Source organism: Panicum hallii, chromosome 2 (genome assembly GCF_002211085.1).
Source record: "Panicum hallii strain FIL2 chromosome 2, PHallii_v3.1, whole genome shotgun sequence".
Lineage (NCBI taxonomy): Eukaryota > Viridiplantae > Streptophyta > Magnoliopsida > Poales > Poaceae > Panicum > Panicum hallii.
Window position 1 is genome coordinate 40,186,785 of NC_038043.1, and position 15,489 is coordinate 40,202,273.

Here is a 15,489-nt window from a genome sequence, read left to right on the forward strand (position 1 = left end):
TTCTAGATCTAGATATGCACTTCCTCCACCTCCTCCTCTTCATCCCCCGGCACGCACCTCCACCTCCCCTCTCCTTAGCCCTCAAGCGTATGCGAGTGAAGAGGTTCATGACATCAAGGATGGGTGGCAAGAAGGCCGGTGACAAGGGGAGCAAGAAGGAGAAGGAGACCAAGGCTGCTGCCCTATCCAACAACGCATGGAAAAGGAGTAAGTGCACCAAAGCTAATCTGCAATCTTTGGTAGATGATGGCCTGCTCCAGAGTAGGGATGTAGTAGAGTGGCACCCAGCCAGGAAACATGCAGCCCTTATGAACATACCAATGAGATTGTGTTGTTCCAGCGTTTCATTGAACGGGGTTTAGTTCTTCCCTCTTCTAATTTCCTCTGGGGCCTCCTGTACCATTATGGTATTCAGATTCACCACTTAAACCCAAATTCCATTCTGCATGTCACAATATTCGTCCATCTTTGCGAAGCTTTCCTTAGCATTAGGACCCATTTCAATCTTTTCCGCTACCTCTTCCAATTAAATCCTCAACCCGACGAGAATAACATCAGTGTAGTCAGAGGGGCCGGATTCCTATTAAGGCAGAGCATGGATCAAAACTACATCGAGTACAAGTTCCTGAGAATTTTGTCCGGCTGGAAAGAGCGCCGGTTCTACATTGGTAATCATAAGCCAGCTTTGCCTGAAAGGACCAATGAAGGGCCCAAGATAGTACCCGAGTGGAAAGAGAAGTCCATTGAGGGTGATATGGATCAAGTTCATGAGTTGATTGAATTGATCAAAGCCTTGAAAGAAATGAAAGTCACTGGAGCATCTGCTATGTACTCATGGATCGCCAAACGCATCCAACCTCTGTAGATGCGAGTTCGCTTTGGTTTCGTGTATCTCGGTACTGAAGGTCCATCTCGACTGGTTGTAGAAAGGCTGACACAAGGAGAAGCTTTGAGGAGAGTGCAGCGAGTCCTATCGGATGTTAATACTGCACCATATGTTTCAAAACTGTTCATCGCATCCAATCCTCCCAAGCAGGTAAAAGTAAGTTGCCTATTTTGTTCTGCAGAGTACTTTTCTACTTCGTTTGGTGTACTGGTGCTGATGTTGACTTGTTTCCCTTGCAGGATAATGTGAATGTGTATAGGAGCATGCCTCCTATGCTAGACATTGATGTCCTAGCCACCTGCGGCCAAGGGCACATCACCCCGTCGCCCTCGACCCCGATGTCGAGGAGGTGGACGACGAAGACGAAAAATCTGATGATGACCGACCCTGGCCGACCTGAAGAGGAAGAGGGAGATGGGTACCTCCTAGGAGGGCGCAAGTTCTCTTGGTGGTGGAGCCTTACCCGGTCCTCCAAAGAAGCCTAGGTCGGTCGTGCAAAAACGCAAGGCTGGCATCCCTTTGGGTGATGACGACGACGACCAGCAGCGCAGGTATGAGTACTTCATGAATCCACAAGTATCGTTATTGTTGTTGCCTGCTAATGATTTTTTTGACTACCCACTCTTTCTTTTTCTTTTTTTCTTTAGCACTGCTTGTTTGAACCCCAAGCTCCCAAAGCAAGGGGTTGAGACACAAGTAGCTGGGGATGATGCCGTGTCGGGGTAGGATATCCCTTCAGTCATGGTGGACCCATTGCCAACTATTTCTGGAGCCGCGCTGGGGCAGACATCGCCCTCAGCTGGCGTACCGGCGCCCATGAGTACCTCGGGTGTCATGCTCCGCAAGATTCACCATCCGATTTTTGCGGCAACTAGAGCAATGGTCAGCTTTACTTCAACAAATAAGATCCGACAATTCTACTCGAGAGGATCCGGGTATGCCAGCTGAGGACGATGTCTACCCCAGCGCCTATAAGATTACGCCAGCTGAGTAAATCGGATGGTGAATCTTGCGGAGCACGACACACTAAGGTCTGGGAGCTCTGCTTATCTCTAGTGCAGTTCCTGCAAATCGGGTTTAGGGCGTGCCAGTCAATTTGACCGATAATTGATAAGGGAAAAGAAATTTAATCAATAAAATATTAGGGAACGTATCGACTAGAGTTCTGAATAGTTGCAAGGAGTGCATCGGCCAAAACATCCAATACATATAACCACGCAACGGCAGCAAAGCAGGATTAAGAAATAAAAACTTCACATTAAAATATACACGTTTAATCAGATTAGATCTATCATCACCATTAGTCGGATCGAACTTAACCGAGACAGCGCTAACAGCTAGGTGACAAACCGAGAATAACTAATCGATGCACCGAATTATGCTGTGATTTATTCTTAGTATTAAGCTCATGATCGGCCATGGGGCCGATTGAAACCATCAAGCCATCTCGATCATGCCATCGTTGATCGACCGACAGATCTAACTAATAAGACTTGACCCGGCATCATTACTCAAGGATCAGACTTAACCGAGGCAGCCTGAGAGAACAACGACAGACCAAGCGCGTTAGCCGATTTGACCGTCGCAACAAAACCCAGGATCATGGACAACCGTTGGTGGTAGCGATGATTAAAGGATAGGTCGGCTATGGAATCTCTACAAGAAAGGGTTAGGTAGAGCCGATGACCTGATAATTACCACTGGATAAATTGTGAAATCTATTAAGAACTATGATGATGTAATCTTATAAGAACTTGATAGAAACTACAGCGATGCACCAGTAATTAAAGCCTAAATAATCTGATAATAACAAGCTTACCAACAAGCTGGAGATCGATTTGATGCAGCCCTACTTGTTGAAGAAGTCGTCGAGATCTACTTTACTCCTACTCCTAGGGTTTTGGCGAAGTGTCGAAAAGAGTTGTATTGAATGATGATTGTTCTTTACAAAACCTAAGGTCCACTATTTATAGCCCGAGGCTAAAACTCCTAACTTGTCATGACTTAATAAACTTGAGCGAAAAGAAAAAACTAAATCTACTATATTTACAAGATCTTCCTAAAGGACATCGGACTCCTAGATTTTCTGCTGACGTCATCTCCGAGTCCGATCTGAACTGCATCCAGCCATTACTCTGACAGAGTCTTTGCTAGCTTTGACCAACTGCCACATCACCTTTGACTTGACCTGAATAAACGTTCCTAGGATCCCATCAGCTTCCATAATAAACTCCGCAAATTTTTTGCGTCAACAGCTCCATTGTTGATAGGACTTCCTCTATTCTAGGCTCAGAGCAGCCTGGCCACGCCCTGGCTACTTCAACGCCCGAGCTAGAGAAGTCATTTGAAGTTGCAGCGTTGCCCTTGGAGCCTCCTGCGTCTGCTGTTCATGAAGTCGAAGAAGAAGAAATGGGTGCAGGAGGAAGCTAGGAGAAAGAACTCGAAGTGGCATCGCCAGTCCCCGAGCTTCCCATAGGTGAGCCTATTGAGCCACCCCCGCCCGCGGGTACCTTTCTTCCCGAAGCACATCTGATTGATGCGGACGAGGTGGCAGGTACCCAGTAGCAGCAGCAAAGCACTAAAGATATAAGTGTTGCAGGTACTTCTAGAAGTGCAGTACCCGGCCGTGGAGTCAATGACTTGGTCGATGCAAGGCAGCCCAAAGGGATCCTCCGAGCAGTGCTTGTTGAGATCGGTATAATCGACACATCCTCCATTCATTATTATTTTTCTTTTTTTACAAGAATGGGATTAGCTAGCCACTCTGGCTCTTTGATGAACCCTGTTGTGAGTAGTTTTCTATCTCCTTCTTGATGGCATCCCTCTTGTCTTGAGCGAATCTTCGGAGGCATTGCTTCTTCGGGGTTGCCTCATTGTCGACATTGAGCGAGTGCTCGATCAGCTCCTTGGGCACTCCTGGCATGTCTATCAGTTTCCACGCGAAGTTGTCTCGTTTAGGCCTAAGGAAGCTGACGAGTGCGCTTTCCTATTTGGGGTCCAGCCTTGCTCCGATTAGGGCTGTCTTGTTGGTTTGCTCTCCTGCAGTTCGATGTTCTTGGTGCCGACGTCATCGGTGGGTTGCACCTTTGACTAGCCCAACTTCTTAATCAGAATCTCCAACTAGGGCTGGGAGAGCTATTGTGCGGCCGCGAGTACTTCCGCAGAAGTATCTGGCACATGAGTAGTCGAGGTGTACTCGATGGCTTCCTAGTCGCAGTGGTATGACTTCTTCAGGTCACCACATAGAGTGAGCATGCTGTGTACATGTAGTGTGGTACTGCCATGAACTTGGCCAGGGCCGGTGTAGGATCAAGAACACCGACTAGAGGGGGGGTGAATAGGCGGTTTAAAAACTAAAACCAACAACACTAGAGAAATTTAATTAGTAACAAAAGAAAGCCCTATGTCATGCTACTACTATGTCTAGAAAGGTTTGCAACCTAGGGTGACAAAATACAATTCAAGCTCTAGTAAAGTAAATTTCTCAAAATAACAACAATTAGAGAGAGTTAGAGAAATAACCAAGCTTGACACACAAATTTATCCCGTGGTGTCGATGACTTGCCGGTCACCCCTAATCCACGTTGAGGTGGATTCCAAGAATCAACCGCTCCTCTATCAAGAACCTCTTGATCTTGAGCCGGCTAGAATCAAGGAACCACTCCACACCTCGATATCACTAGAGTTGCTCTTCACCACTCCGGTGAGGTGAGCACAAAACCTCTCACAACCGAAATCGGGGCTTCTCAACAATCTCCTTCAAGAAGCTCCACGAAATCACCTTCTCCAAGCCGTCTAGGGAGCGGCAAGTCCCAAGAGTAACAAGCCAATAAACCTTGCTTGAAGATTCCCTAGTGCCACAAAGCTCAACCTCTTGATGCAATGCACTAGGAAGCACTCTCACTCTCAAAAATGCAAATCCTTAGCAAGTGTGTGAGAGAGAGGGATGTCTTAGCTCTAGAGGGTCAAGAATGCAGTCCAAATGGCCAAGAGAGTGACCCAAGGGCCGGGCAATGGGTATATATAGACATCCCATCAAAAACTAGCCGTTACAGTCTTTTCTGCGAGATCGCGGACCGTCCGGTTTCAAAAACCGGACCGTCCGCCGTTATAAACCAGAGAGTCAGAGAGCATTTAATGCGTGTCAGAACTAGCCGTTACAGCCCTGGCGGACCGTCCGCACCAAACCAGCGGACCGTCCGCAGTTAAGTGTTCCACAACTCCAGAGACATGAGGGTCTCTGGAACAATCCTGGAATTAGCCTGCGGACCGTCCGCCACCAAGGGGCGGACCGTCCGCAGTTCATCCTAGAGGAACAAGCAGAGACAACAATGATCCTGGATCAATTTATCAGAGTGCCTGCGGACCGTCCGCTCCACAGAAGCGGACCGTCCGCGGGCCACACAAATTAGGCAGACCAGAGAACATCCTTTCTGGAACAAAAAGAGTTACAGTGGCGGACCGTCCGCTCAGGAGAGCCGGACCGTCCGCCAGCCACCAGATAAACCCTCTAAGCCTTTCTGGAACGGTAGCGGACCGTCCGCACCCAAGGGGCGGACCGTCCGCTCTTGAGCAGTCAGCACTCAAACATGTTCTTTTTCAAAACCCGGCAAAGCGTAGTTAGCCCTCATGCATGCATTTAGATATTTTGAGCAAAATGGCACTAGAGACCTGTCAAGCACGAGTACATGACCCCTCTTGATAGAACGGCTATCTATCCAACAAATCCGGTCACTTATCATCCACTAAGCACCTTGTGACCGGTAAAATTCAAAAGACCCTATTTTATACCTTTGCCTTGAGCCCAAACTTTTTCTCATCGTCTCCAAAAATCCACACGTTCGCAAATAACTCTCATTCATCCGTGGATCAACCTATACTCATTTTCTCAAAAAGAATTGTTAATCCACAAACCGTTGTCATTAATTACCAAAACACGAATTAGGGGCCTAGATGCTTTCAATCTCCCCCTTTTTGGTAATTGATGACAAAACTAAGTTTTGGAGTGATAAAAGTGTTCAAGTCAACTTCATACGCTAGGCATAAAGAGAACTTGATATTGAACTTTGGAAAAACTTACTCATTTTTCTTGAAAATTTCAGAATATGTATGAATAAGTTCACCAAGTTCAATAAGTAGAGAGAACTCCCCCTTGATGTGTGCATATAAATTTGAATGAATATCCAGAGCACACATATTTATATATGAGCATTTTGACGGAGTTTTCCCTACAAGTGGAAATCGAGGCATACAAGATACACAATATATATGACATGAATTTTAGCTTGATTACCATAGCCTCACAACCACAAGATGAACATAAGTAAATAGAAGTAGCGTACATCAACATAGTTCATCACAAATAACAAGCCAAATCCATGCAAGATATAAAACATAAGTCCATCCAATAAAGTTCAACACAAAATAAAATATCAGTGGCAAGCGGAAGCAAAAGCGAATGAGTTCCATGAGAAATCCATGAGCTCCCCCTAGATCAAGGCACTCCAAAGCTCCTTCTCCCCCTTTGGCATCAATTTCCAAAAGTATCAATCCATCGGCGGTGGAGGAGGAGGCGGTGGATAGAACGGCTGGTGCGGGTAGAAGTCCGGAGGCGGCACTGGAGCCGGGAACACTGAGTAGAAGTGGTCAGAAAACCCAGTGAAGGCTGTGCTGAAGGTGTCAAAGCGCTGCTCTAAATGCTGCTGCCTATGCTCGAGCTGCTCAACCTGCTCAGACGAAGGCAAATCCTCAAAACGGGAGTCAAGAGCTGCAATATCTGAGTGTAAACTCTCCTGAACACCCTGCATCTGAGCCATCATGGGCTGGAACATCTGCTGCTGCATGTTCTGGAAGTTGAGATCCATCTGACTCTGCATCTGACTGGTCAACCTGGCAATCTGAGAAGAGAGATCTGCCTGCATGGATGTAAAATACTGATCAAAATAGCCAGCTGGAGGAGCCCACTGCTGCTGTGCAGGAGGGGGTGGTGGTGGCATGCCATGCTGAGCTGCAGCCGCTCCTATGTGAGCATCATCGTCACTATCGTCATCACCATCATGCCCCTGTGCTTCAGCATCTCCAGGGAAAGGAGTCAACGGCCTCATAAGAAAAGCATGATCGTTCTTGTAGGGCCTGAAAGGAGTATGCTTGCACTCACAAATGCCTCGGAAAGAGGTCGTTGCCTTGATGATGGACATAATGTATGGAGCAAAATATAAGTTCATCTCCATATTGAGCTTTAAATCTGCAAGCTGATCCATGATGAGGGCAAGGACATCAATTCTATTTCCATTCATGACATGAGAGATCACATTCCAATAGAGCCCTCTAACCTTGTCCTAGTTGCCACTCTTAGGCATGAATGTGACTCTTGCAATTTTATTGATCACCGCAGGATGATGCCTCATACCTTGAGTTCCCCCAAAGCTTCTGGCAATACCAAGATGTGCAGGCTTATAGTACATGGGGTAGTCATTTTCATCTAGAGGATTTTCCAAGACTACATTCATGCTTTGCTCACTGGTGATGAAATCATAGTCCAACTGATTAGCTGCAGCAAACTGGGCAAATGTGGCAAAATATGTTCTTTTCCCAGTGGTCCACCAAAACTTGCCAGCTACCATATCAATTTCTACGGTGGCATAGAACTGGCGTATGACTGTTTCATTCCAATCACATCTATGTTGCAGAAAATTTGCTAACCCCATTTCCACAAATCTGTCTACTAGATCAGTCATGACAGGATGTGATCTCATATACCCCAGGTCAATGGTTTGATGTTTGAACACAGTCTTTTTAACCAAATGACCGAAGTAAGCATCTTGTTGTACCTTTGTTCTGAAAAAGAGGATGTTGGTGTCACAAGGCATTTCGAACTGATTCACTGCTCTAGCATTAGCATAGCTCTCAGCAGTCCACTGTCGGCTAGGAAGATCTAGCCCCATCAAGACAGTAACATCATCTTCAAAACACTCAAGTTCCTCCTCTGAAGAATCATCACCAACACCACCCACGGAGGATGCAGCAGCCATGTCACTAGGGTTAGGAGCATAGTCCGAGTCATCGGAATTATCACCATCCCATTGCCTCTTTGATGTTCCAACCTTCTTGATTTTTGAAGTGAAAGCTTTGAAGATTTTCCGAGGTGGCCTGAGATCAAGAATTGACCATAAGAACAATTACAAAAATAAGATATCCAATCCATAAGCACACAAGTCAATTCTGATTCCTGCTGAAAAAATTTGTCACCGGCGGACCGTCCGCGCGACACTAGCGGACAGTCCGCTTCCAGAGGCGGACCGTCCGCCTACTTACAGCGGACCATCCGCGACGCATCTGTTCAGCGCATGAACACAGCAGTCGCCCCAACCTTTGATCCATCCACAATTTGAGTTTAGATTCAAATCCACCAACCAAATTAATACTACACCATCTCCTCATCACTAGAAACAAAGTGCCCCAACTATTTGCAAGAATCCATGGCCCAAAAATAGATCGGAGCCACTAACCCTAACTCTTTCCAATGAGTAAATCCAAGAACAAGGGTTAGGGATTCATTGAAATACCGAGAGGACATGATGAAGAATGTTGATAAGAGTCCGGGGATGTGCTCGGACTGTCCGCGAATCACGCCAAAAATCCTTGACCTTGAAGTCTTCCCCACGTGCTTGAGAGAGAAAGAGAGAGAGCTTTTGGAGAGTATGTCTCGGGTTGGTGAGAGGAGAGAAAGAGACAGCCCAATATAAGGCAACCTTGGCCGGACCCATCTTTCTGTCAAGTGGCGGACCGTCCGCGGGCCACACAAATTAGGCAGACCAGAGAACATCCTTTCTGTAACAAAAAGAGTTACAGTGGCGGACCGTCCGCTCAGGAGAGCCGGACCGTCCGCCAGCCACCAGATAAACCCTCTAAGCCTTTCTGGAACGGTAGCGGACCGTCCACACCCAAGGGGCGGACCGTCCGCTCTTGAGCAGTCAGCACTCAAACATGTTCTTTTTCAAAACCCGGCAAAGCGTAGTTAGCCCTCATGCATGCATTTAGATATTTTGAGCAAAATGGCACTAGAGACCTGTCAAGCACGAGTACATGACCCCTCTTGATAGAACGGCTATCTATCCAACAAATCCGGTCACTTATCATCCACTAAGCACCTTGTGACCGGTAAAATTCAAAAGACCCTATTTTATACCTTTGCCTTGAGCCCAAACTTTTTCTCATCGTCTCCAAAAATCCACACGTTCGCAAATAACTCTCATTCATCCGTGGATCAACCTATACTCATTTTCTCAAAAAGAATTGTTAATCCACAAACTGTTGTCATTAATTACCAAAACACGAATTAGGGGCCTAGATGCTTTCAGCCTGTCTTCCAAGAATGGCGTGATACGAGGTTTTGAATTTTGCCACCTCAAATTTCACGTACTCGGTCCAGTAGTTCTCATGGGTCCTAAAGGTAACAGGCAGTACCACTGTTCCTAGTGGCATAGCTGCATTCCTTGGGACAATCTTGTAGATCGGAGCCATCATTGGGGTCAGCATCTTGGTGATGTCGAGCCCCATCTTCTTTAGTGTACTCGCGAAGAGTACATTGAGGCTGCTACCTCTATCGGTCAGGACCTTGGTGAGCTTGACGCCGACCACCACAGGATCCAGTATGAGCAGGAACTTTCTCAGCTCGGAGAAGCTAGCCCACTGATCCTCACCGGAGAAAGAAGCATGGCATGGCTGGCTCAATGGCCATGATCTCTCAGAGTGTGAGCTTCTAGGCCTGCTTGGTAAGGAAGCCAGAGTCGCTGCCGAAGATGATGTTGACTACTTTGGAAGTATCCAGTGGCGGACCTAGGAATCGAGCGGAGCCTGGGCCAAGCCTACACCCACGCACAGGCTATTTACCTTACCTCACTTTGGTTGTGGTCAACGCACAACAATTCTCTTCGACTCTTCCTACAGACATGTATATGCATGCAACTAACACATGCGATGCCTCTTGCAGCTACTCAGGTATGGTGACGAGAGCTCGGGCCGGTGCCCACGGTCACCAGGCCCTAGGTCCCCCGATGGGAGCATCGTGGTAGCCCTCCAACTTTTCCTCATCCTCCTCGTATTCCTTTTCCTTGCCCTTCCTTTTGTCCTTGTTAAGAGGAGGGGCGTTGAAGGTCCTTCGAAGGTTCAAGCAGTCAATAGTTGCGTGCTTGCCATTTGGGTGCCATGGGCACCGCTTCTGCAGGAGCTTCTCGAACTGCTCCTGCGTATCTAACGACTTCTTGCCATGCGGAGCCCTGTCAATCACTATGACTAGATCGTTTGGCTTCCATTTCCAGTTGGAACCCGAGCAGTCCCACTAGCCTTTATCGTTGCGGTGGTCGCTGCCCCGCTTGTTGTTGTTGTAGTCGCCATTGCGCCTCGAGTTGTGGTCCCGCTCCTATTCCTCCTGATCTGCCCAAGCTTGCATCATGTCGCAGAGTTCCACGACGGTCTTGGGGCGTTGGTGTCCGAAGTCCAGGTAGATAGGACGCTCGAAGATGCCGTTGTGGAAGCAGTCGACGACGTCCTGGTTGGAGATGTTGGCAATGGTGGCGTGCGTCTCGAGGAAGCAGTGGGTGTAGGAGTGTAGAGTCTCATTCTGCTCCTGCTTGCACTAGGCTAGGTCATGGCGAGTACCTACCCGTGTGATGGACCCTTCGAAGTTGTTGAAGAAGACCTTCTTCAAGTCGTCCCAGGAGTCGATGGAGTTTGGCTTGAGGCTCTCCAGCCATGTGAGTGGGGCGGACTCCAAGGCCATTGGGAAGTAGATGACCTTGGTCATGTTAGATCCACCCGCGACTTCTATAGCCATGGATTAGCATCGGAGCCATTGCTGAGGAACAGATGTCTTGCCATCGTACTTGGTGATGTCGACTGGCTTGAAGTCCCTCGGGTACTGGTACAGGGTGAACCGGCGAGTAAACGCCGGAAATAGATCGTTTTCATCCAAGACAGGAAAGCCCTCTTGTGCAGCATGCTCTTCCTGCCTGGCAGTGATGATGTCGCGGGCGTTATGGCCCACATTGATGACCTCATGAAGATCGCCCGATGGGAGGTCAGCGAGGCGGTTCTGGTTGCCTTGACCGCCCGCAGGCCGTGCAGGGGGCTGGTTCCAATTGCCTTGACCAGCCAGAGGGCCCGCAGGGGCATTCTGGTTAGCCTCCTGTCACTGTCTTGGCCTCCTGTAGGCAGTACGACTAGCTTCGGGTTGGTCTTGAAGCAGCCTATTGCTGCCTTCTTGCTCCCGACTTCTTGCACGTATTGAAGGAGCCGGATTTTGGTAGTCGAGCTGGAGTCAGGCACACTGCATGAGTCGCATTGCTGTTGCCGCGACAGGGTCTTGTATGTTGGACAGTAAGGCCGTAGCTCCAGCGATGTTGGCTATTGGAGTACGGAATCCACGTTCACCCGCTACCCGGAGCACATTGTCCAAGTTGCGGGTGACGTGTCGCTGTTGATTGCCGCGTTCCTTCTGCATTCAGCGCGCTTGATGTTCTTTCGCCTGCGCGCCTCCTGCTGATCGTTGTTCTCCTAGCTAGCGTTGGCCGTGTCTTCATCTGCGGAGATGTCTTCGGGTAGTTCGTTGGCATACTGGCCTTCATTGTTCTGCGGACCCTCAATGGTCGCCATGAATACGTGGTGATCAGAGGTGTGTGTGTGTCGAGGGTAGAAAGAGGTCTAATCTACTGGAAAGGGAGTTCCTGGATTTATGCCACAAGGCGGGCGTCGTCTCCGAGTAGTTTGGAGGGCTCCTGCTGCCCTTCCAGTACACGAAGCGGCCTTATGGCGTGGACGTGATCATCAGACCTAGATGACCGCACAACGTGGACGTGATCATCAGACCTAGATGACCGCACAAGAAGGGCTTGGCATCATCATTCGAGTTCAAGTAGTCGTCGTAGATTGGGGCTTCCCAGAGCATGATGTGGCCTTCCTCTTCTCTGCTCTGAGTTGAAGCAGATTGTCCAAGTCATTTTCTAGATAGGCCGGACCCGTCATGAGTAGGAGCCGAGTGAATCCAGACTCACTCTCATGATTTCCGATTAGATCGGAAAGTCGAATTTTGCCGAGATCATCAGCGAGTTTGTCGATGTCGTGGCTGAGAGTTGGCGCAGATGCCTCCGGCTCCCTGGGGTTGGCGAGGTGGCTGTTGAAGCCACCGAACCGTGCCATGTAAGCTATTCCCTGGCCCCAGGTCTGACAGCTACGGGAAGGGACGTATTAAATACCCCACCTGAACAAATGTGAGGAATCAGGATTCGAACTCTGGTCTATTAGCTCTTCCCCAAGAACACTAGCCAGGTGCACTATGGCAGCTTCTCGGTAGTGGGTTTAATGAAACTAATTTGATGTTGTAAAGGTTGGTACTTTTTTCTATAAACTTGGTAGAAAGCGGATAAGTTTGACTAGTACAGAGATAAAGTGACAAGTAAATTTGAATGGAGGGAGTAGGTTTTATGGACTAGAGTCATATAGATTCCCCTTAAAACTTGGTAAAATCATGAGTCAGAAGACTAAATCCAGATGTTGACAACCACAAGGATAAGGGGGGTCAGAGGAAAATAGTGGAGTTTTCTGTCTCGGGGTAGAAGATAATTCCGTCTCCCTTTTTCTGTGATAACATGCTTCATAGACTCAGTTGACTCAAAATCGTATTGTGTGCTTAGTGAAATGTGCATAACTCTTTTTCATATTTTTCAAGTTTTGTGCTCAAATCAAGAGAGTATATCAATGTCCTTTCATTTCCTCTCGGATTAGACAACTGGTTCACTACCTTGTGTCTGTCCTTTTAAAATTTTGTAAGATAAACATCATGATGTAAATCCTAATAGGGGGAGTTATACACCCCATAACTTCACCATCGCACAGCATCGCTTTTCGGTGGTTGGATCAAAGAGCCCCCACTAAATGGTTCGCTATTCTTTCACCTTGTAACTCGAGGTAGGTTACATCAGCCCTTTTTCTTTCCCTTCACTATTATCGTCACCATTCACCGCCTATCTTCCTAGCGGCCTTCACTTACTTTTGGGGCATGGCTCGAAATCTAGTAACATCTTTTGATTGAGATATAAAAGGAATAAGTTTGCTTTACCCTTGAAATGCAAATATCATGGTTTGAGTACTTAACCGCTCGTAGTATGAAACAATGCTTGAACAAAATAGCACAAGAATTATAATTTCATGTCGTTGAATATCATGTAGCAATTTTTATGATAGATAAGTCATGTGAAGTCTTTAATCGAAAGTTTACAATAAGTTGTTCCTGCATGTAGACATAAGCGATATGGATCTCGGTTTGTTGACTCGTAGTATACAGCATAACGATGCAAATAGAAAAGATTAGTTTAGCTATTATCAGTTGAAGTGTTCAAACGAAGTAGCACACAATACCTCGCAAAAGACAAAGTAGCACAATCATAAACATAAAATATGCTACCGTCGTCATGATTCATTTTTTCCCGTAGTTGTACATTGTCTTGTTTGCCTTAGCCGCCACAAAAGAAAAAATGATCCTCACGTGCACGCGCTGCCATTAGGATGACCTGCACTCCTGCAGATTTTTAATTTACCAATGATCACTATACTTAAGCTGAACAAAGTTCAATCTTGTCCCCATCATTATTCGGGAGTAGGAGAAAAGATGTCTCCTTTGGTGCTCGCCGGCACCGTCGCCCTGCTTCTCGGCTTCCTCTACGTCATCAAGAATCACCAGAGCAAAAGCAAGCTCCCGCCGTCGCCCGCGTGGTGGCTGCCGCTGCTCGGCCACCTCCATCTCATTGGCCGCCTCCCACACCGCTCCCTGCACGAGCTGTACCTCCGCTATGGCGGCGGCGGCGGGCTCCTCCTCCTGCAACTCGGGCGCCGGCGGACCCTGGTCGTTTCCACGGCCGCGGCGGCCGCCGACCTGTTCAAGAACCACGACCTCGCCATCTCCTCCCGGCCGCACAACGCGGCGGCGCACAAGCAGACGTACGGGTCGAGGAACGTCTCGTTCTCGCCGTACGGGGACCACTGGCGCCAGGCCAAGCGGATCGTCGTGGTGCACCTCCTCTCCGCGCGCCGCGTCGAGGCGTTCGCGCCCGTGCGGGCGGCCGAGGCCGCGGCCATGGTATCCCGGGCCCGCCGCGCCGCGGAGGCCGGGGAGGCCGTGGAGCTGAGGGAGCTCCTGTACGGCTACACCAACGCGGTGGTCACCCGCGCGGCGGCCGGCGCATCCGGGACGACGGCCGAGAGGTGGAGGCAGCTGCTGGCGCACTCCGCGGCGCTGGTGGCGGGGTTCCAGGCGGAGGACGTGCTGCCGGACGCGGCGGCGAGGTTGTTGAGGCGGGCGACGGGGCTCGAGAAGAAGTTCGACGACATGGTCGAGGAGTGGGACAAGTTCCTGTCCGAGATAGTGGCCGAGCACAAGGAGAAGAGGCCGGGGGAGGCTGGTGACTTCATGGACGTCTTGCTGCAACTCAGGGAAGAAGAAGAAGGCGAAGGGTTCGAACACACCGACGATGGCATCAAAGCCATCGCCAAGGTGAGGATCCATTTCTAATCGTAGAATTCTCCCACGTTCTCCCAAGTCCTGACTCCTGACCGATCATCCGACCGTTCCTGCATCTGTCGGCATGCAGGACATGATAGTCGCAGCGACCGAGACGGCAGCCGTGGCGCTGGAATGGGCCATGGCGGAGCTCGCCGGCAACCCGCGGGTGATGGCCAAGGTGCAGGAGGAGATCGCGCGCGTCGCCGGCGACGCCGAGCAGCAGGCCATCGCGGAGGCGGAGCTCAGCAGGATGTGCTACCTGAGAGCGGTGGTGAAGGAGGTGTTCCGGCTCCACCCGCCGCTGCCGCTCCTCCTCCCGCGCGAGTCGATGTCCCCCGCGGCCGTGCAGGGCGGCCGCTACGAGATCCCGGCCAAGACCACGCTCCTGGTCAACGCGTGGGCGATCGGGCGGGACCCAGCGGCGTGGGACGCGCCGGAGGAGTTCCGGCCGGAGCGGTTTCTGGCTGCCGCCGGCGGCGGCCAGGCCCAGGCGGTGGACCTGAGGGGCACCGACTACCAGCTCCTCCCGTTCGGCGCGGGCCGGAGGATCTGCCCCGGCATCAACTTCGCGCTGCCGGTCCTGGAGCTCGCGCTCGCCAGCGTCCTGCGCCACTTCGACTGGGAGCTCCCCGGCGGCGCGCGCCCGGCGGAACTGGACATGGTGGAGGCGCCAGGGCTCACGACGCCGCCGCGGGTTCCCCTTGTCCTCGTCCCCAAGTGGAAGGCTCTTGCTTATTAGGCATATGCCTCACTGCAGCTTGGATGTGGCTCCACGGTTCGTGTACGAATTTCACAAGCTTGGAGTTGGGAACTTCAAATTCTGCCTGAATGGAAACCAATTTTCAGTACTGTGAGCCGCTTGACTTAAAAGCTTGGACATAGGATCCTGTTGTGTGCTTGATCATAGCAATGCCTATTCTTCAGAATTTTCAGTTATGAATTAGATGATGTTTAAATTTAAGTTACACTGGTGCTAATACTCCCTCAGTTATAATTAGATGTTTTGGACAGCAAAAGGTAAGTAAATGCAAGTCCAATTTGATGTCCA

General features: G+C 49.5%; 1 protein-coding gene across 1 annotated transcript; it reads left to right on the plus strand.

Moving 5' to 3' along the window:
- The first annotated feature begins 13,270 nt into the window (after positions 1 to 13,270).
- Positions 13,271 to 15,406, plus strand: LOC112883317 (cytochrome P450 71A1-like). Its single transcript, XM_025948598.1, has 2 exons — positions 13,271 to 14,432; positions 14,530 to 15,406. Exons 1-2 carry the CDS (start codon positions 13,482 to 13,484, stop codon positions 15,178 to 15,180), a joined length of 1,602 nt encoding a protein of 533 aa, XP_025804383.1. The 5' UTR covers positions 13,271 to 13,481; the 3' UTR covers positions 15,181 to 15,406.
- Positions 15,407 to 15,489: the final 83 nt, after the last annotated feature.